The sequence below is a fragment of the Anthonomus grandis genome, chromosome 3, assembly GCF_022605725.1.
Source record: "Anthonomus grandis grandis chromosome 3, icAntGran1.3, whole genome shotgun sequence".
Classification (NCBI taxonomy): Eukaryota; Metazoa; Arthropoda; class Insecta; order Coleoptera; family Curculionidae; genus Anthonomus; species Anthonomus grandis.
This window is the reverse complement of record NC_065548.1, coordinates 25,244,227-25,268,038: the sequence shown is the minus strand read 5'-3', so window position 1 is coordinate 25,268,038 and position 23,812 is coordinate 25,244,227. Positions and strand designations below refer to the sequence as shown.

Sequence of the window (23,812 nt, the reverse complement as noted above, 5' to 3'; positions counted from 1 at the left end):
TTTACATCTTATAATGATAAGCTTCCTAGAATGGGGCCGTTAGTGGTTAATCAAAAAAACTTGTTTTCTGAATGGATTCAGAAAACAAGTCGCCAAATTTTACATGACTTAGTGAACAATAAATAAAATATACTAAATGTTATAAAAAAAAATAGTCTTAAAGTTAAAGTTAGATTAAAATACACTAAACTCGACCTTTATGAATCTAATTGTGAATTTTTCCCAAAATGTGAAACTACATCCCGAACTTAGACGTTATTGTTTTGTGTTTGTAACTTATAACTTTCTTATTGCAAGATTACCTGACTAGAAAGATATGCAAAATGTCCAAATGCCATTTATAATTAGTTAGCTTTAGTGTAGTAAACACACGTTTATTTGTAAGTATACATATACTTATTTATGATGAATTGAAAAATTTTGAGCAAATAAACGTCATATAATCAATCATTGCTTACAATTAAAATCTATGGAATCAGCATTTATGCTGTTTGGGGGCAAGGGTAGTCGTAAGAATTTTTTACAGTATTATAGGGACTTAATTCATATCAATAACGAGCCTATAAAACACGTCGAGCACTACAAGAGCTTGGGTTTGATTCTCGCTATTGACCTGTGATTCACGCAGCATTTACATTCATGTATTCAAAAAGGATTTTTAAACGTTAAAAAAATTTATCCACATCGTTATGTTTTAAATAGAAAAACAAAAATTCTGTGTGATTCGCTGGTCCTATCACAGCTTAATCATTGCGATGCAGCGTATGGTTCATGCTTGAGAACTTCTGAAGGGAGTAGAATTTAGAGACTCCAAAATGCGTGCCTTAGATTAATATATGGTATAAGGAAGCGCAACCCCATAAACCACAAGGCTTAAGGAAACCAGGTATGCGCAACACAAGGATTTTTCACGGATCTTCAATGTTTTTTAAAATAATTCATTTAAGATCCCCACCTTACTTATATAATAAAATAAAATTTCGCACAGATGTTCACAATATTAATACCCGCTATAAAGGAAGAACTTATAAAAGATCATTTTCTTATCAAATTTCAAAAATTATAAATAGCTGCCAGAAAAGCTGCTTTTTGAAAAATACATTTTTAAGAAATTACTGCAGGAACAATAAAGAATAATTTAGTGGGTGTTTCGTTTTTTTACTTTCTTTTTTCTATTGGGATAATAATAACAAAAACAATTAATGCAATAGACTATATTATAATATACATATGTACAGGGTGGTGCGATTTCGACTGTTTTAACAGAAAACTCGTATTTTTCGAACAGATAGAAAAAAATTACTTAGATGTCATGAGCTCAAATTTTGTAAAAAAAAAATTTTAAGTTATTAAAATTTTACTATGTCAAACTCTTTGGCCGCTAGGGGGCGTTTCTTGAATTTGGTCGATTTCGGTAATTAGCCATAACTTTTTTGCTATTAAAGATAATTGACTTCTGAAAACACTTTCTCAAAGTATTTTTTATTGATAAATATTTTTATGTTATACATTTTTATACAGGGTGTTTCATAAAGTTGATATTCCAAAAAAAATTTTTTTCTTATGGAACACATTATTTTTATAAATTCTTAAAGCCCTTGAAATCCTCTTTTCAAAAATATATCACACCATATATTTCATTTTTGCTGTTTCCGATATTTCCGATATTACATTGTCATTTGTCCATTTTCCAAGTCTTTTAATTTTTATAGAAGTAGGCTATGGAAAAATTTACTTCAGATTATAAGATTATAAACTTAATATTTTCCGACATATTACAAAAAAATAAAGCAATTAACAATAATTTCTAGGCATATTTACAGAGTTTAATAATAATTATAAACTAATATTACAAACTTGAACCTTTTTTTTTAAAGTAGGTGTTCAGTTTGAACACCACATACTTCTCGAATACATAATAAACACCTTTTTCTAACTGATTTACAAGCGTTTATAAGCTCAAGAGGTCTAATAGTACGAAAAGCTTGCCTAGTCGCTACTTGCAACTCTTCCCGTGTTTCGATAGTTCTTCCTTTAAAAACTAAATCTTTCAATCTCCCCCATAAAAAAAATCTAACGGCATTAGGTCGCAAGACCTAGCAGGCCACAATATAGGTCCCCTAGTACCAATCCAATGATCCCGAAATTCCTGATTTAAAAAATCAGTCGTAATTCGTGCGTTGTGCGAAGGACAACAGTCTTGCTGATAATACGTGTTTCGAACTCTCTCTAATGGTAAATTTTCCAAAAATGGTGCAATATATGTTTGTAAAATATTTACATAATCTTGGGCAGTCAAAATTTCATTAAAAAAATGAGGACCCAAAAATCTACCTCGAAAAATTGCAACCTAAATATTGAAGCCCAGCGGTCCCTGTCTGTTCGCGCGTACTACAACATGTGGGTTTTCTGTAGTCCAGTAATAGGAATTATACCTATTATATATTCCTGAAGTGTCTATTCGGCTTTCATCTGTCCAAATAATGTTATTATAGAAATTCTCGTCCAATCTGCCCTTATTGACATACCAATCACAAAATGCAATTCTTCTCTGAAAGTCGCCATCCTGAAGGTGATGAACTTTCCTAACCCTGTAGGGTTTAAATTTGTGCTTTTTAAGCGTTTTTTAAACTCTGGTTTTCTCAACACCTATTTCCTCTGCTACTGCTCGATGAGACTTGTTAGGATGATCTAAAACTTCACCTATTATATTAAGTTCCTAAATTTCAGCTTCAACAACAACAGCATAAGTTTTAGGCCTTGGCTTTTTAAAACTTCCGTGCTTCACAAGATTTTTTTTAACACTGGAAATATTCTTTTATCTGGTTGACGACGTTCAGGAAAGGTATTTAAATATAATTCACTGGCTGCCTCGGAATTTTCATTAGACAGAAAATAGCACTTTAACATGTCAACTTTTTCGTAATTTTCATAATTTTTTTTTTAATTCTCTAAATATTTGAGCACTATATAGCTCTAAATACAGCAAATTCAAATATGTTACTGACAGGAGAAGTGTGCTGTTTTTTACCAAAGCCTACTTCTATAAAAATTAAAAGACTTGGAAAATGGAAAAATGACAATGTAATATCGGAAACAGCTAAAATGAGATATATGGTGTTATATATTTTTGAAAAGAGGATTTCAAGGGCTTTAAGAATTTATTAAAAAAAAAATATGTGTTCCATAAGAAAAAAAATATTTTGGTATATCAACTTTATGAAACACCCTGTATAAAAATATATAACATAAAAATATTTATCATTAAAAAGTACTTTGAGAAAGGGTTTTCAGAAGTCAATTATATTTAATATAAAAAAAGTTATGGCTAATTACTGAAATCGACCAAATTCAAGAAAGGCCCTCTAGCAGTTTGAGCCAACAGTTTGACATAGTAAATTTTGATAACCTTAATTTTTTTTTTACAAAATTTGAGCTCATGACATATAAGTCAATTTTTTTCTATCTGTTCGGAAAATACGAGTTTTCTGTTAAAACAGTCGAAATCGCACCACCCTGTACATGTAACAGACTGTAGCTTTTCCTTTGTGATGTGTTTTGTTTGAGAGGTTGAAATTGTTTGTTTTTCCTTGTGTGGGCATATATGCTGTAAGATTTTCTTTTTTTTTTGCTGGTTGATGTACTCTTTATAATTTATAGCATTTATATTATTCATATTTTGCAACTTAGTATAGATAATTAGGTTAGATGGAAGAATAGGCATCTAGATATCTGAATCTTTGTGCGCTCAATCTCGCCTTTAAACTAGTAACTTTGTAATTGTATTTTTTTTCCTAAATAAAAAGACCTTTATTATTATTGCAACGAAATTCGGGAACACACTTTTATTGTCAACGTCAAAAGCACTAACCTAACTCGCCTTGACTGTCGTTTAATTGTTTCCAAGGTAAAAACTGACTAAACAATTAAAACTGAATGAATTGTCACGAAGCGCGTCCTTTTTAAAACCCGATGGAACAGTTTCGAAATATTTAGAATTATCTTCATTGTTTTTGCCCAAAGAGACCAATAATTTTAGGAGAATACTGACAGTCAAAGCAAGCAAGTATACAAATTCTAGAAAATTAGAACTACAGGGATTTACAATAATATAACCTAAATTGGGGCCAAAATGGGGCTCTCGAACAAGATGAACTACTTAAAAACTAAACAATATAGATGAAAATAATAAACCAAACGTAAGTAGAACCCTAAAGAAACCCTACGAATCAACTTTAACTACAGAATACTAATAAAATTGTACAAAAACTAGCAGAATAATTAACGTATTTACATTTTCATAATATTATTATTATATCCTATTTTTCGTTCTATGAAAATATTTCTATTAGTTTATGAGATTTTGGACTTTAAAGCAGGTGTTTACTTTTAAATAAGACCTTAACAGTGAATTTGTAATTTTCACCCTATATTTCGAACACGACAGAAGGTCGCAAAACCTTCGGTAGCTTCCTTAAAACCTAAAGCCATTTTTATTTTGCGACAAGTTTAATAAAAAAAGTGACACAGGTTTGTGAAAACCCCAAATTTCTATCATTAATAATAAGGGAGATACAATTAAACTTAAAATGGTACGCAGTGTACCTAGCATTTTGAGGTCTATAGTACTTACATATGAATAAAGTTCTTAAACACTTCACACTTAATTAATAACAGTTTTATGCTGTAAATTCTTACTTAGACAAAATAAAATACTTTAAATGCAACCAAGTGTAATCCACCCAAAAAGGCAAAAAGTGGGTAAAAAAAGGCAAAAAAGGTTATTTATGAACAGAGGAAGTGGATATAACTTACCTATGTAGTTGAATATACTCCCTGGGTCTGTTTAATAATTCCAAAAACCTATCGACGATTTTATTTTTACCCACCCCTTGATTTCCCACCAAAAGCAAATGATAGCCTAATTGAAAGTCCTGCAGGAGCCCTTCCATAAGTTTTACGTGCTGTGGTATGTCGTAGAATAATACTTTGGGCACTTTTGTTAAATGTTCAGTCTGGTACACTGGGACTGACGTATTTCCTAAAAAAATACATTTTGCTGGTTGCTATGAACATTTTGAATCAATGCTTACCTATAGTAAGTATACCATCAACCACCTCACACCTTATGTTCTTTTCATTCCTTTCCAAAAAGTCCTCTGAAGGAGCAATTCCAACGTTTAAAATCAGTTTTTCTAAAGATTTCTTTGTGATAGCCGGTAAGAATTTGAGCATGAAAGTTTCTTCTAGCATACTATAAGCATCCTCAGTGTGAAACTGTTTCATTCTAGCCGCTATCCTAATTAGTTGTCTAGTCGATAAATGCCCTGCTAAATTTTTCAGGGATTGATCATTATTGCTTCGCAAAATGTGAGCCAAATCGATTATTTTATGTAAAGTTTTGTCTATCCGACCGAACTTCGAGCTTATAACATGAATCTCCTCAATTTTACTTAAAGTCCTCAAATCGTGAAATACAAACAAGCTGAGCATTTCGGGAGACATCCAATTTCCTTCTTTTGATTGGATATTTGGAGGATCCCCTACTGCTACTATTCGGAAATCGGGAATGAACAGGGAATATTCCGCTTTCGGTCAGTTGATTTTTTGTTAAATTAAGTTTATTTTGTAAGAAATCGAAGCGCTCCAAGCTGATGAGTCTTTTACCATCGTAAAGCTGGAGTTCCCGGTCTTGAACTAGTCTATGCAACACCGATAAGGTGCTAGGATGTATCCTGTTGATCCCGTCTAAAACTGCAATTTTTCCATTTAAAGCAGCTTTTACTAAAGGTGAAAAACTCCATACAGTATCGCCATTTTCCAGGGTTGTTCTCTGTTGTAACAAGTCACGTGAAGTCATATCTTGGTATAAAACAATATTTTCTATATCTTTGTTTTGAATGGCGGCCATTTGTTTTAAGAGCATAGTTTTTCCTGAACCACTGGGACCGATAAGACAGAAATCCGTTGTTTGTCCCGTCTGAAGCATTTGTTGTAAGATTTTGTTTTGATATAATGTTTGTATGTAACCTTCGGATGGGTTTGCTATAATGTAAAGATTAATTAAGATATATTTTTTTAAATCAGGGATTTCTTACTTTGCTTTGGTAATTTTGCAGTAACAAACTCTTTGATTTGTGTTGCCAAAGTGGCTTCTGATGAATTTTCTGCAACTGGAATGTCTATGAATGTGTTTAGTAAACTTTCAATGTTTGAAACGCTGTCGGACAAAAACGTTTTGTATGGGTAGAGTCTATAGAATAAATCGTAAATTGGCAATTCTGGGTTTTTGTCCTAAAATCACACAATTGTATTGCGAGTAATTAATGAAAACATTGAATTTACCAGTATTTCAGCCACTGCAGGTAAGTTATCTACCGGAAAGTCCGGTAAGCCCAGAAATTTCGAGTCTTGATTTAATAAGGCAAACGCGCAGGATAGAAGTTTTTCTAATTTTTCTTTTGGGGCGTTCGTGTATTTGTTGGTTAGTTCTCTGTACCATTCCTAAAAGAAAAAAATACAAAAGTTAACTCTTTATTTTTACTTAATACTCTTTCTAGTCTAATGATATACATATCAACAGTGCTCTCTGTCACAGATCAAGGAAATATCAGTAAATATGGGTAATTCGTTACCGCCCCGTAAATCTGCTCGTGCCTATATCATTTCATGCTAAAGTTAAACTACGAAAGAAAAGCATTAAAAAAATAAGAGAGAAATATATGGAAATTATTTCTTTGCGGCTATGCAATTGCGTTGTCCTTCTTCTTTGTGCTTTGTTATAACCCTTTTTTATAAATTTATTGTTAAAAAATGGAATAAATTGATAATAGAATAAACAAAGAATCGACAAAAGATAAGACCTTGTCAGTGAATAAAAATTAAATTAAAACTATAATAAGTTTATACTGCCGTTTCTTTTTGGCAGGTACCATCTTTACTTGTTTTCCTTCCCGTCTTACGAAGTATCCCCATAAACCTATAGTTTTGCTATTTAACTATCCGTGTTAACTTTCATTCTTTAAAACTATAATATTTTAAAAAGTATTCGTATATTGTATAACTACTACGTTAGTTAGTAGTCTAAAAGCAAAAAGTTATACCTAAAAACAGACGTAAAAACAATAAATACAAAACATAAATATAAGCAAAAATAAAGCCAAATAGATTTTTCAAATCAAATTTTAAAATTATAATACAAATAAAAACGTTAAAAAATTATTAAAAAGAGACCTACAAAACATGAGTTAAAAAAAATAATGCTTAAATAGATCCATAATATCTAAGAGTTCTACTAATTGATCCAATTTATCTAAATGAGCGTGATTAAATTAAAGTTCTACTAAAACAGTTTTGTCACATTCGCGGTAAAAAATATTTTCTTATTTTTGGAATCAATTAGGTCTTCTATAATTTTTATATAATATCCACTTTTTACTTTAATTTTAAATAAGTTTACTGGATTTATATTGGTAAGTGTTAAAGCAAATTCCGAATGAGCCTTGCGAATTTATTTATTAAAAATGAACCTTAAGAACCACTTCTAAGCTGTTTCTAATGGTTAAACCTTTGTTACGAGTAAATTATAAATATTTATTTAGGTTTACTAATACTAGGATGACTTGAGACAGACCAATTTTATGTACAAAATTTATTAAACTTTATCTTAAATTGCCGCGAAAACAAATATTCGCCTGCCTAAGAAGGGACGAATTTACGGCTGCTACGAAGCACGGTAAAAGTGAACAGTCTGTCATTAAAAAATAGATAAATTGTGCAACAATAATTGCCTTCTACATAAAACTAAATTAAACAAATAAACTCTGCTAAATAATTAACATTTACCGCTAATATAATAAAACGATCAGTAGCAAAAAGCAAATTAAGCTGATTGTTTGGAATAAAACTAAAATTTATGGACGCACGAGGAACGGAACCAAAAGGCAAACTCCGAACGTTATTTCAAACCTAATTTTATTTTTTGAACCAGCCCTTGTATAGCTTTTCTTATAAGTAAATTGTTTATAAATGGAATATACCAAGAATCCACAAAAGGTAAAACCTTATAAATAGTTAAAATTTAATTTAAAAATAAACCTATAAACTTAGAACATTGAAAGGCCTTCCAATGTTCTAAGCCTATAAACAATAAATTCAAGACATAAATATAAGCAAAAATAATAAATAAATATAAAATAAGATATATAAAAAAGCCATATGTATGCATTTTTCAAGGCAAAACTTAAAATTATAATACAAATAAAAACGTTAAAAACCCGTTAAAGAAGGGACCTGCAGAACATGAGTTAAAAAACTAATGTTAGAATAAAAATCAATAATATTTTAGAGTTCTACTAATCGATCCAGTTTATTTAACTGAACGTGATGAAATTAATAAAGTTCTACTGAAACAATTTTGTCACACTCGAAGTTAAAAGCCCAATCTGTGCTGTATAGTAAAAATAAAATAATTGAGAAAAACAATTTCCAATATTAAAGTTATAGTTTTCTTGTAATAGAAACAATTATAGTTTATACACTTAAAATGTATTTACTTATTCTTGGAATGTTGTAAAAATGAACTTAATATCCATTATTTTACAGTATTTTTTTAATAGGTGTATTGAATTTATGTTGGTAAGTGTTAAAAGGATGTTCCGATTGAGTTTTAGGACTAATATATTGGTAACAGCGTTGCCTCAGGGTACTTTTTACTTTCGGTAAGTAACCGGCTACATCTTTTAAACGCGTATTAAATGAATAAAAAACTGCTTAGTGTATCTCGCCTTCTAAATTGTCGAATGATAATAGACTGAAAAAATAACTGCCTAAGGTCCAACACAGGACTTTCTTGATAAAGACCATTGTATGAAAAATACTTGTTCCTATTGGAAATTATCCTTAACAACCACTTCTGAACTGTTTCCAATGATTTTAAATGAGTCTTAAAAGCACCACCCCATACTAAACTTCTATATTATAGCTATGGCTGTACTAGTAACATGTACAATAATTTTGAATATGAAAAATCAAAATATTTTTTTAATTCCTTATACTTGCCAATAAATGATTAATAAAGTCATTGTGTCAATATTTGATTTTTCCATAGATATATAAAAAGGGGATATAAAACTGTTTACATTTTCAAGCGATCCGAAACCATAATTTTTACTTAGCAACGATGCCATAGCTCCGCTGATTTACCGATTTCCACTAGCATGCGAGTCTCGCACGACTATTTATTCTGAAAACAGTCCGGCAAGGCTATACTCGGTTGTCCGAGGGGTTAACTCCGCCCCAGCGGAAATATCGTTCAGTCGTTCCTTGGGATGTTTCTCGCTTGCGGTTGATGAATTTATTTTGTTATTAGCGTTTTTCGTACTTTTTAGTGATATTTTGTTCATAAAACTTTTTTTAAAGACATTTTTCATAGTTCGTCAATGAGTAGTGTGTAAGAAAATGGATTATTCTCATCCATACTTAATATTTCGGAGGTAATTAAAAACGATTCCTTAACCTTGGTCTTTTCGATTATGGCGTGGGTCAGTGGCGTATACATTAAAAATAAAATTTTAAGAATAATATCTTTTTATTTGAATTTGTATGTAATGCTTAATATAGGAGAGGATAGTTAACGTATATATTTTATTATACTTTGGAAATGATACCTAGTACTGTATATGACACATTTGGTGACCATATCTTTGATGATAATATTTTAGCAGAATACCCAATTTATGTATTTAAATTAATTTTAAAATCAAATTTTAATATTCGAATTTATTATGAAACTAAAAAACAATTAAAGTTTAAGAAAAAAAATATATTTATATGAACATATGCCCTAAGAGTCCTAACTTTGGAGATACCGGGTGGTAAAGATTGAAGAAAAATATATGCTTTTTTACAATACCTGTGAAACCCCTGTAGATGTTTTAGTAATATTTGGTATGCATTTTCTATGCATCAAAGGGCATTTTCTGAGGCTCACTAATTTTTTTATTTGTATCAGTGACGTTCGTGCAAGGTTTGAAGTAAATATTTTTGATGAAAAATATGGTGTGGTGTACCATATTTTTCATCAAAAACTTACTTAACTTGTTTACTTAACCTTTTTTGTATTTTACTTAACCTTTCAAATAAGGAATTAACCTATTAATTTATATTAATCTGTTAAATGTCTGCTGATAATTGTTGGTTTATTGTCAGTTCTTGCCTCCTTTAAAATAGAAACTTTTTTGTGCAATTTTGATCCATTTCATCAAAATGGCAAATTATTCAAATGCAGAAATGACCGATATGCATTTTTTTATGGTCTTGCTAACGGAAAATCAATGCAAGCATCTAGAATGTATGCTGAAATGTATTTTCAACGAATGGCACCTCATCATACATTATTTGCACGCCTTCATCAAAGACAAGAAACTGGAACTTTTCTACTAAAAAAGCATTATTGTGGACGTCAACGCGATATTAGAACACCGGAATTAGAAGAAGCAGTACTTAATTTAATTGATGAATAACCTGACTGATGATAACCTTATATCCATATCACGTACGAGTCCCGGTTCTATTACCACGAGATTTTCCTAGACTTTTTGAATTTTCTCGTTGGATGTTAGTCTGGAAGTCATTGAGCAAAACCCTCAGTTTTTAAGGCCGATTCTGTTTACCGACAAAGCTAATTTTTCCAGAGAGGCAATCATTAACTACCATAATAACCAGATTTGGGCAGACGAAAATCCCCATGCCATAGTTAAAGCTCATCACCAACAACAATTTTCTTTAAATGTATAGGTTGGAATTTGGTCCAAATTTTCTACCACAGAGATTGAATGGGGAAACATCCACTCGTTTTCTCCAAGACATACTTACAGGACTTCTTGAGGCGGAACCCCTAGATGTTAGGAGACTAATGTGGTTTATGCACGATGGGGCTCCTGCCCATTTTAGTTTATTAGCACGACGTTATTTAGACGAAACATATCAAAATCGTTGGATAGGCCGAGGCGGTCCTCAGTTTTGGCCACCTCGGTCACCGGATATGAATCCACTAGATTTTACTACATGGGGTCATTTAAAAACTTTTTTGTCGAATCATTAATTCACGTGCCGTAATTCAAATTTCTCCCGGAATTTTTTATTGGATTCGTCGACAAATTCGACGAGCAGAGGGTGGTCATTTTCTACATTTTTTATAGTTATTTAATTTTTTTTCATTTGGTTTAAAACAAAAATTAGAATCACATCTAGACATAATAAAATAATAAACACGTAATAGATTTAGGTAGTTGGATTTTATTTTTTAAATCGAATACGCAACCTCGGTTAAAAGAAAATCAAGAGATCAAATTTGCTCAGAAATAAATGGGAATTACAAAAACAAAAAAAATAAAAAAAAAAGTGGCGTACCATATTTTTCATCAAAAATATTTAGTTTAAACCTTACACGAACATCACTGGTTACAGGGGTTTTACAGGTATTATAAAAAAACATAAATTTTTCTTCAATTTTTACCACCCGGTATCTCAAAAGTTACGCCTTTTAGGTCATACATTCATATAAAGTTTTTTTCTTGAAATTTACCCAAGAATCAGCCCCTGAATTTTCTCGCATTTATTTATTTACACCCTGTATATTATACTTTAGTATAGTATGTAAATATAACGTAGTTTTAATTTAATTGCAATATGTAAAAAGTATAACTCCAGTCTAAAAATACTGTTTGTAAATATTATGTTTTTGTGTTTATTATAACACAGCTTATTTTGTAAATATCTAGGTATGGTGTATTTAAATATCATAAAATATAATAATATATGTAAATCTTGGGTATGTTTTATTTCACACGCCATTTCTTACGCCACTGGTCGATTGAAATAATAGTCGAATACCACGTGACAGAGCGATGCGTTGTTGAACGATTGATTTTTCTTTTATCTTCGTCCTTTTTATGATAGATATTGTAGCCTTTCTCTCCCCGCTCTCTGATCGTGAATAAAGCGAATTTATGAATGAAATGTTATATCTCCCCTTTTTATATATCTATGGATTTTTCTAGTAGATTTAAGTTTCATCTGTTTATCTGAAAGAGAAATATTTAGTACATTTTAAGTACGTTTTCTTAAAACTAATTGCTAGTTTTTGATTATTAAAACCACTTGAACCACATTTTGATCATATCAGATTCTGCTTAATTGTTGAGACTACCCATGAGTCACTTTTAAAAATATATGGCAGAGTCATCGGCGAAGCGCGTAATTGCAAATTAAAAATATTATTTATATAGAAATTACTCCAATATTTACTTGCCTACTAGAGCTGACACTGCCGCCAATATCCACCTGTTGGCACCTAAGCCAGGATATTGTGGTCAACGGTATCAAATGTCTTGGCCAGGTCCAAAAACAGTCCCAATATTATTTCACCTCTGTCAAGAGATGACTAAAGCGTGGTTGTTAAACCATTTAAAGCATCTTCCGTTAACATTCATTATTTAACACCATATTGTTGTTTAGACCTTTGTTATACTTAGCATAAGCTTAACCAACGTGATTTAAAGTATCCTTAGAAAATAGTCCTCAGAAGACGATTTGTTTATTAGAAGTACTAAAGGTTTTATGATAATTATAATAAGAGTGCGCAACTCTTTAATAATATCATATCTTAATCCATCCAGCCCAAGAGCTTTATCAAGAATTTCATTAGTTTATTACGATACCTCCTAAACTCCAAGGCTAGTTCGATAAGATGGCGATATTTTAAAATATTTTTGTAAAGTTTATATTTATTGTGGAAATATTTTAGAAGTACTGGACTTATGCATGGATTTTTTTACAATCTTTCGATGCTATTTTTTATAGATGAACATTCAGATAAATGGGTTTTTATGAATGAAATAAAATTATTGGTTGCAGTGAAGATCAGTTTCATTCATACATTACCCATAATATTTCAACATACCCCTAAATCTTTCCTAAAAAGTAGATGTTTTAACTTATTTTAATTTATAAACAGTTCTTCATGACTTTCGTTTGGTTTTTTAAGGCTCAAATTGGTATCTAATAAAACATTAAGAATGGCTGGAAAGCAGTTATATGCTGATTAATAATAAACGATTTCAAAAAGTTTAACGACAGTTTTCATTTACCATAAATATGGTCAAGACAAGATCTACTTTCAGGACGAGTTATTTGATTTACGGCTGATACAAAACAATGCTCACTTAAAATATTTTTATATTTTTCAGTCTCATCGTGTTCGTTCAAAAGGTAAATATTGATATCCCCAGCCCAAACCTAAAAATCAAACCTTAAATTTCAATAAATCTTAAATCCTTAAAATATTTCAAGCTAAAACATTATTTTCTATTATTCATTATTTTCTATAAACATTATTATTCTATTATTACTCTATTAAAATCCTGAATATCGATGGATGCATGGTGAACGATAAGTAGCAAGAATATTAATTTTTAACTATAAATCATTTTAGATTTAGAGTTTAAAAAAATTCAAGATTTATAATTTCAACATCGTACTGTAGATCTTGTCTAACATAGATAACTGTGCCGACGTGCCTATTTAGAGTTTTTTTATTATACGATAAATCATAATGTAAAATATGTAATAAACTCAAGTCATTAAATGTATATTTCAGTTAGGATGATTACTGAAAATTCTCTATCAAAACCATGCAAAAACACTTGTAAGTCGATGAGATGACGCGATACGTTACGTTTCATCCAACGTAACTTTTTTACATTAAATTTTATCACATTTAAAATACTATTAATATGATATATGTTATTAACAGTAGCCAATAAAATAAAATTAGTATAAAATAGCTAAAAACCTATCATAACATAACTTACTAATCTTACAATTATTTTATTTTTCTTTATGTCTTCTATTTTTTCTGTTTCCTTCTTTTTAAATAAATAAATAAACTTATTGCCCAACAGAAGAATCAAATAACAGGATATAAGTTATACAATAATTATAACTAACATCAATTAAGAAAGCAAACACAAAAATAATATTAGGTACAAAAGTGCCAATAGTTACTATTACTACTTTGACGAAACAAAGAACAGAAAAAAAATAAATAAAAGTTGAGATACACACACTACGCAAGTGAAGCCAAATATAGATACTACATGAAAATTGATTAAAACAAAAAGTCTAATTTGGTTTGGCAAAAAATTATTTAAACTAGATTTGCGTATTATACTTGATAGTGAACTGAAAAGTATATCACAATTATTAGTCAACCTTCTAATTGTAAATTTGTTTGGCATAATTATGGTTACGAAGACACTTAATTATTCCATTTCGGTCGTTTGTGGCTTATAGCAAATTCCACAGAGTTTAAATAGAATGTTTCAGAGTAGTTTTATAGAGATTTCACATGATACTTATATGCAGAAAACTATGTTCAAGATGTGTTACTCTAATACCCTTAAGAAGGCATAATAGCATTTTTCTCAGATCAATTCTTCTCTAATTTGCATTTTGCCACTGTAGATATGGCAGTCGCGCAAGTCAAATGGATTATTCGCGTGCGAAAATTTCTTGGCGCATAGGTACATTTTCTTTGTTTAATTCAAAGTTTACGCCATTAAGATCATTCTAATACCATCCATTTTTTGTGTGAGGTGACATGTAAATTTAAATTCTGAACTTCTTCGGGTTATTGCCTTAGTGGCTGGTACTCACGAACTCGAATAGAAAGCATATAATTTGCTTCACGGATAATATAGAAGTTACACAAGAATATTCGTGAAAATTAAATAGTTCAATAACAAATAAACGACCATTGCATGGCATGTCAAAAAACAATAAGGGGTTGTGTAAATTGGTTGCCTAATAAAACTCACCGCTTATTTGAATTGCTTTTCGATGTTATCTGATTTTAAAATAGCGGTTTTATAAAATTGAGGTCGAGAACTCATTATTTTTATGCAGCGCGTGAAAATGAACTCGGCTTTATAATTAAAAATAATTAATTTAATGGGGAAGACCATTAAGTTATTTAAGAATTTTTATTTTGAAGTTAATATAGCATAAGTATTAAAAAGTACAATTAGAAATTTTTTCACTAGACAGAAAAGGGAATTTAAAGACGCATTTTTATTAATACCTTCAATGACGTTTTTTACAAGATTTTGTTTCTGCAAGAAGTATAAAATGCTACATTTAGGTTGATTTTTCGACAAAAGTACGTTGAAAGTTACCCTTAATACTCGTATATATCCAAAATCTAACTATTTAAAACAAAATGTTAATCTTATCTATCTAAGAATGATAAAAATCGATAAATATGTAAGACTTAACGCAATCTGGATTTTTACAATATTTGATTTCTTTGTAAGCAAAGAAGAATTATATTAAAAAAAGCGTATTAAAAAATATTAAAAAAAAAGCTTTACAGGGCTATAAACAATATGTACGGGGTGGTCATTTTATTAGAGATTTATTGCTATAAAAAACCTTTTCTGACAATCTACATGCTGCTTAAAAAAATTAAAGTAATGCTAATTTTTTAGTTTCAAAGGAAGTTTTATTATTTAACATTCTTGTATATACAGGGCGTTTTATTTGCTAGGAATGAGCACAAAAATTAAGCCGATTACCTTATAAATTATATCAATCTTGCACTTCTACTCATGCCCTACGTCGCCGTCGCATTTCCATTGTTGTAAGACGAACGCATCTCTTTTCTGATAGTTTGAAAAGCGGCATCGATTCTTTGAAAGGTCAAATGAGGAGATCGTGGAACATGCTATGGGATTGTTGTTGTGATATGTAGCACATATTGTTGTTGTCATTTGACATTTGTCATTTGTCGTGGTGTAACTTTTTAGCTTTCTTACGTATCCAAGTCGTTAATTTAGTATTGTATCGTTTTTGTAGTTGTTATTGTGATTGTTAATACTGTTGTTATTGTTGCTGTTAATTGAGTTTTTATATTGTTTTTGTGACTTTCCTTATTTTCGTATCATTATCGCCACAATGGCTGCATACACTACCGAAGAATACGCCGATATCGTCGTTAATGTTTGGGCAGGTGTGATTGGGAGACACCTCATCGGTCCACACTACTTGCCGAGAAACCTCAACGAGGACAATTACTTACATTTTTTACAAAATGATCTCCCACAATTATTGGCTGATATACCCATATTTAATGAAGAATCGTCTTCCAGAATGACGGGTGTCCTGCACACTATCGGGTCGCCGTTAGAGAATTTCTGGACAATACTTTTCCCAATTTGTGGATCGGAAGAGCAGGTCCCATCGCATGGCCTCCACGGTCCGCTGATTTAACCCCTCTCGATTTTTACGTATGGGGACGTGCAAAAGAACTCGTGTACGAGGTGGAAATTGACAATCTAGACCACTTAATTCAAAGAATCAATGCCGCTTTTCTAACCGTCAGAGAAGAGATGAGACTTCGCCTTACGACAGAAGAAATGCGACGGCGATGTAAGGCATGTATAAGAGCCAGGGGAGCGCAGTTTCAACAAAACTTGTAATTTTGAAATAAATACATAAAATTTAAGAAATATTTTTTTTTTTACTGTATTTTCCTTAAGTCATGAATTGTGGCAAGTTAGTCGGCTTTGTGTTACACATCGTATATCATTGAAAAGAGTATTAACTCGAGATGTTTTTAAAACTACCTGAACATCTTGATAGATTTTAGTTTTTTTTTTGCGTCAAGTTAAAGTTACCTTTCACAACTTTTTTTGCTACTTGTTAACTTTTTGAGCTCAAAACGAATTATTTCGGTATTATTTGTACTTGATATTGATTTTTTTAGATTCAGGATACATTACAAACTAAATGCAAATGTAAAAAAAATGTGAAAAATATGCTGAAAAAATTTAAAGATGTCAAAAGGCATAATTTTTTGAAAATCCTGAAAATAACACAAAATCAATGATATAAAAAACCCGAGACTTTTAGAACACAAGTTTAATAAGAAAATATCTTCTATCTGAGCCTATCTGTATGCCCACCAAGTTTGGCTAACCCTCCGCCAAACACCGTGTATATTTATATTAACTTATTTTCCCCAGTTTTTTCGATACATTAACATTTACATTTGCTTTTTTACGTGTATAAAGTTGCTGGTCAATGAATATGAGACGTTACTTATTTGTATATAAATATACAGGCTGACCAAATTTATAGGTATGACATTATATAGATCCTTATGTATTTCTGAACAACCCGCAGGAATCACAATAATGGTAAATAATTTAACAGCAGATTCCTTTAAAAACAAGTTAAATTTTCATAGCCCGAAAGTCAAAGAAAATCAAGATACATGGTGGTAAACTTGTAATGTAATTTTTATGATTTTTGGTCATAAATTTAGCATTAATTCATCGTTTTAAGCAAAATTTGGAATATGTTTTTTTATATGGCAAATCTTAAAATTCACATTTTTTTTAGCTATGTCTTAGAGGGGGCAGGAACAATTTTATTTTTTTTTAAATTCCGTAACTTTCTTAGTCTTGGCATAATTTAATTTTATATTCAAAATATGTATTGTGCAAAGAGTTTTGCTTAAAAAAGGTATACTTCAAATATCTCGCTATGGCCAGGTTTTAAACTTTTTAAAAACATTTACCAGAGACTTAGGGAAACGGGTTCATTCAGGCCAAAGCAGGATGCGGAAGTCCGCTTTAACCTATAATAGACGTAATGTGGATCAAGAAAAAGTGTTAATCTAGATAGCTGAAGATCCAGAAATAAGTGTAAGACATTGCTGCAAGAACTGGTATTAGTAAGTCTAGAGTTTTACCCGACGGAAAATTTTTAATTTTTGAAACAGGCATTCACGCGATATTTCAAATCCGAAGCATACTGATCATTTAGAAGAATTACCTTTATGCGCTGAGATATGGTTTTTATGCAAGATGGTGCTCCTGTGCATTTTGTGAGACCGGTGAAAGAGTATGTTAACGGTAATTTTAACTGAATAAAATTAATTGTTTACGAAAATACGATAAAAACAAGGGAACAATTAATGGTAAAGTTGAAACTGCTGCTCAGTAATTTCGAAATGAGCAATTACTTTATAAAATTAGTTTTCAGCAAATTTGTCTTCTTCAGTTTTTTTTAATTTGATGCACTGTTTTTGAGTAAAAAAATAAAAATCTTTTTTTGGGAATGCTCATTTTAATAAATAAGCACAAAGCAACTATCTCAATATTGTTAAGTTATCTTAAAATTTTGTTAGTAAACTAAAAATAAAATGACAGAAATCTTAGAATATTGACAGGCTAGAATTAGCATTGCCATGAAACTTTGGGCAATTTGTTTGCTTGCAACATCTCTGATGCAATGATGCCAAATACTTATGTAGAAATGGCAAAAAACACTTCATAATATAAAAAATTTTAACTTTTTTTGAACAAAGTAGGTAGAAAAAGGTACAAAACAAAGGCACAAACTACTGTTCCTCTTCAATAAAATATGAAGCCTTTTTTCATAAAAATATGATAAGATACTCTATAAAGCAGTCAACATTCAAAGTTAAATGAATGTAGATAACGTAATAGAAAAAGGCAACAACATCGCAACGCCGCTCGATCGCATTGTTGATTCCACCGATACAACTAATCTTTACCAGTGACGTCGTCAAAAAATATTTACATGATAAGTATTTATTATTAATAGATTATGCTTTAAATTAGAAAATATTACCGTTTATGAATTTTTATGCGTATTTTTAATGTACTTCAATAGAGTAAAGGTACTTATCTAATAAAAATCATTTTTATAGAAATTAATTATTTTATAATTATTATTAGTTTTTATTACTCTATGTTTATGACGATGGTTGTCCCTTGATATGATATTATGACAATATCGGTATTTACTTGTGAAAAGATCGGCCTAAATCGCCTTTTTCCCATGGTGCGGCACAAACGGCACAAGTTTTTACTATCGTTACAGTTCACAAAAACACTGAAATTACTCAAGCTTTTTCCTTTTTCAACCAAAAACTAAAGAAAAAACACAGAACTTCACACACAGAACTTCACAAATGCCGAATGTAAACACAAAGCCGTTTGTCAATATGACATTTCACAAGATGATATCAGGTTTTGCTTGCGGTGTTCAAATTTTTTAGAATCGGTTTTGTGAATAAGAATGTTAATAATTTTTTTGTTGCTTTGAAGATATTATTTTTGCGCTTAGAATAACATATATCTATTTCTACTTTCTATTTTTAATACACAATCTAACATCAATAAGTTAAATTAACATTATGATATGTGTTGATATATAGCTGAAAATTTCCTCTTTTGAAAATGCGTGTCAACTTGACAATAGAGAATCGATAAATATGTTTGTAAACAAAACACCTCCCTTGCCCCTGTGCACATGTTGAACTCAAACAAAGTTGTTGTTTACAAGTTCTAGCCTTTCAATGTTCTAAGACAGAAACAAAAACAAGTTTGATGGAGTTGTTATAGTAACTTAAGTGTAAATATTTTTTGACATTAAAAAAATTATAAAATTTTAACTTAAATAATTGTCTATTTTAATAACGAAGAATATGCTGATATGCATTTAGTTTACCGCAAATCGCCATGTAATGCTAGACTAGCTCAACGCAGGTATGCTGAAAAATGTCCTACGAGAAGACATCCATTGCACTCTACGTTTACTGCACTTCATCAGCGACTGAGAGAGACAGACTCAGTCATTCCAAAGAACCTTAAGATAGGAAGATACCCCATTATTAACGTTTTAATATTTATAACGGCCATTATTATTCGAATGTTGAAGAAATAATTGGTAATATTTTATTGTGGATTAAACGCAAAATTGAAATAAATTCCGAAATAAAGTAGAGATTTTTTTAAAAATTCGCCGTCCTTACCAAAAAGTGCAAGATTATGAATAAGAGGGCTGTCATGTAGAACACTTAATGTAAATATTTTGATTTGCTTTATTTTATTATTGTATTTTTTTAAAATAAAATAACGATTTTTTTATTTAGTTTAAAGTTTATAATATATAAAATTATTTTATAACACTAGAATTTAATACCCAGAAATTTTTTGATTTGTTACCAATTTACACCTAAAAATTACTTGCGGTTTGCTTTTTCTCCCAGTTATCGTATAAAATGATAAAAAATCGCATTGATTTTCCAAGAGGATATTATAGTAATTTCATTTTAAAATAATAAAATTAAGAAAAATAAATTTAATAATTGTTGAGTAAATATTATCAATTTGACCATTCTAAAAATAGTTTTTATTAATTTACGTAAAAACAGTGCCTCAAATTAAAAAAAACTCAAGGAAACAAATTTGCTCTGGAACTGGAACTAAACAAGGATTTAAAAAATTAAATTTATTTTAGAAAACCCTTACGGACGACACTGGTAAAAATTGATTTTTATCCTGTACGTCAAAAAATGCCCCCTGCTACATAAAAGACATTTGTAAATTTTTAAAATAATATCTACGTTGTAGGTAGTTATTTAATAAAAGTTGCATAATAAGAGAATTACTTAAGAATATTGAAATTAATTTTTTTTATATCTTTATTAAGTTAAATGGTTATTATTTTTACAAAAATTGTTTAAAATTGTCCCTAGTTGGTGGGAACACCAACTCTTTCAATTTATACTCATTTTGGTTTATATAAACCCCGCTAGGACTAATATTTTGTTTAAATCCCCTATTAATACAATGTGTCGATATTTTTGTTGACAGTTTAATGTCCATTATAGAAGGTATTACGTAAATAGGTGATGCAGTCTTTCTAGTATGTATATAGATAGTCTGTTTAAGTGCATAGATTGTTAAGCATTTTGATTTTTAATTTTTATACTTATTTTGGTAAATATATTTTTTTTTTATTTTTTTTTTTCCTTTTATTCTTTCCTGTAATTGGGTAACAAACCTGTTAGAAATAAATGCCTCTTTTTTTTTTCAAATAGCCACACAGAAAAAAATCGCAAAGTGTTAAATCTGTGAAACGAGTAGGCAAAGAAATGGCTCCATTGCGCCCTATCCATCTTTTCGGAAACTCATTATTTAGATGTTCATGAGCTTCTCATCTAAAATATGCTGGAGCTCTATCATGTAGGAACCACATTTTCTGTCTCATATTTACAGGAACATCTTCTAATAATTGTGGCAAATTTTGTCGTGTGGTCGTGGTTGTGTCATGTTTTGTAAGGTGGAAAAGAGTAGGGTCCAATAAGCATGAGATTTACGACGCCAGCCCAAACATTTAATGAAAATCTATGTTGAAAATTAGCATACGGATTTTCTACTGCCCAAACATGATTGAGAATATCGACAAATTTTATTTAATTTTCTTTGCTTATTAATATTCTTATTTTTTCTCTTTTATTAGGCAACCTTCCTATAGGTGGTTTTTGGTATATTAACATCTTTTGACGAGTTCTACAAGGTGTTAAATAAATGACTCAACTTTGAAAATATCCTGTATATATATGTATAAAATTAATATGATTTTATAGAAGAGCCTTCTTATTATTGTCACTATGATATTTATTTGTCCACTATGATATTTTTTGATAATTAGTAAAATTTGATGAATTGAAAAGAAGACTGCATAAAATCAATTGTTTGCAGTTAATCAATGATCTATTAGTTTTAGGATGTAAGACATGATGTGAATTGATAGCCTCCTTAGATCTACTTATTTCCTACTGACCCTTGATCCTTCCCTTTGATCTACTACTGACTTATTATTCTTGGGGACTTTAATGTCCACACATTTCAAGTGAATCAAGCTTTAAATAATGAAAGTAAACTATTAAATAACTTGTCTGAAATTCTTGGACTCAGACAGTATAACCGTGTTCCGAACATGAACGGCAGGTTTCTTGATTTGGTCTTTGCAAATGTTAACATTGAAGTCAGCAAGAATGAGGTTCTACTAATGAATGAGGACTTGCATCATCGAGCCTTGATGGTTTCTGTACAAGCTGCTCTACCTCACGTTTCAAATACCACAATACCGAAAAACAATTTGCATTAATTTAACTTTATGAAGGCCAACTTTCCACTTATGTATAATCTAATACTTGATGCTGACTGGTCCACGGTTTTATGTTGTCATAATGTTGCTGTAGTGAATTTTATAAAATCCTTAACAACATCTTTGCTGCATCAACTCTTTGAAGCATCAGCGACGTAGGCGGTTTCCAGTGTTGTTTTCCAAAAACATAATTAACAATATTTTTAAAAAGGAGAAAGCATATCGGGATTTTAAATGTTACCGTACTGATAACTATCGCTGCAAGTTTAACTCTTTACGACAAACAATAAAATATCAAGCTCGGAAGGCCTTCAAAATCTGTCATTAGAAGTGAGAAAGCAATCTATGAGAACCCTCTCTCTTTTTGGTCCTTTATTAGGGCAAGGAGGGCCAGTCTTTGGTGCCAGCAACAGTTTACGATTCTTTTAGAAAAAGTTTTGAGGGTACTGCTAATATTGTTTCAGCATTTGCATATTTTTTTCACACTGCATATAAAGATTCTAACCGAGCAGATGAAACCTATTCTTACTCTTGTTCGTCGGATTATGTTGAAGTTTCCATGTCAATTTCTGCTGATAAAATTGCAGCTGCAGGTAACTAAAATATTAAAAAACAAAATGACCGCTGGCCCAGATGGAATTCCCAGTTTCATAGTTAAAAATTGTGCATTTATTCTGTGTAACCCCTTATGTCATCTTTTTAACCTAATCCTCAAAACCAGCCAGTTTCCCTTTGTTTGAAAACTGCCAAAGCAAGCACTTCCCATACACAAGAAAGATGACCTGCTGAATATTCAAAATTATCGACCCATATCCATTTTTTTATAACCACAATTTTTCTAAAAAGCTTACTGCTTTGTGTTGTTGTTACTTATTGCTTTGGAGTTCCACAGGGGTCCAACTAGGTCCACTACTATTCAACCTGTATGTCAATGACCTTATTTCAAGTACCTCTTGCTGCAAACTATCCTATGCTGACGATCTGAAAATCTTCTGGTGTGTCACGGACGAGATGTATTGCTTATTGCTGCAAAGCAATATCAACCTGGTTAAGAATTGGTGTGATCGCAATCATCTAAATCTTAACGTTTCTAAATGCTGCGTTATGTCTTTTCATAGACTCAAAACTCCAATAATAATATTTAACTATACCATTGCTGATTTCATTTAATGCAGGACGAAATTGTTTAAGGATCTAGGAAATATTTTTGATAGGCTTACATTCGTCCCTTATATTGATCATATAGTGGCTGCTTTCTTAAGACTATTGGGGTTTATTATTTGGAATTGCAGGCTTTTTAGCAATTCATTTTCTTTAGTAATGCTCTATTTCTCTTTGGTCCGATCCAAGCTCGAATATGGGTCTCTGGTTTGGTATCCATCTTATGAATGCCATATTAACTCCCTTGAATACATGCAAAGGCTCTTTTTGAGATATCTTATTTTTAGAGAGGATGGTGCCTTTCCAGCTAGAGGTTACAATCACAATCATCTGTTATCCCGGTTCAACTTAGAAGCTCTTGTTTTGAGGAGAGAGACTCACTCTCTAGTATTCTTGTGGAAATTGCTCAATGGTCACATCTCTACAACTGTTATTGGTCACATTTATTTACAGGTGCCGCGCCCTTCCTCCAGAACAAATGTTACTTTTGCTCTTGATCGTGCCAGAACTAACATTAATTATCAAGATCCTATTTTTATCATGTGCAAAAACTTCAACAAATTTGCTTCCACCTGTGATATCTTTCAATGCTCTCTGAGGC

The 23,812-nt window shown here is 30.8% G+C and overlaps 1 protein-coding gene across 1 annotated transcript in view; it reads right to left on the bottom strand.

Annotated features, from left to right (window-relative positions):
- Positions 1-23,812, bottom strand: part of LOC126734623 (von Willebrand factor A domain-containing protein 8) — an 88,087-nt gene that overhangs the window by 45,221 nt on the left and 19,054 nt on the right. Inside the window, 5 exon segments of the mRNA XM_050438319.1 lie at positions 4,816-5,041; positions 5,094-5,565; positions 5,567-6,045; positions 6,099-6,294; positions 6,346-6,504. Of these exon segments, the coding sequence (XP_050294276.1) occupies positions 4,816-5,041; positions 5,094-5,565; positions 5,567-6,045; positions 6,099-6,294; positions 6,346-6,504 (1,532 nt within the window).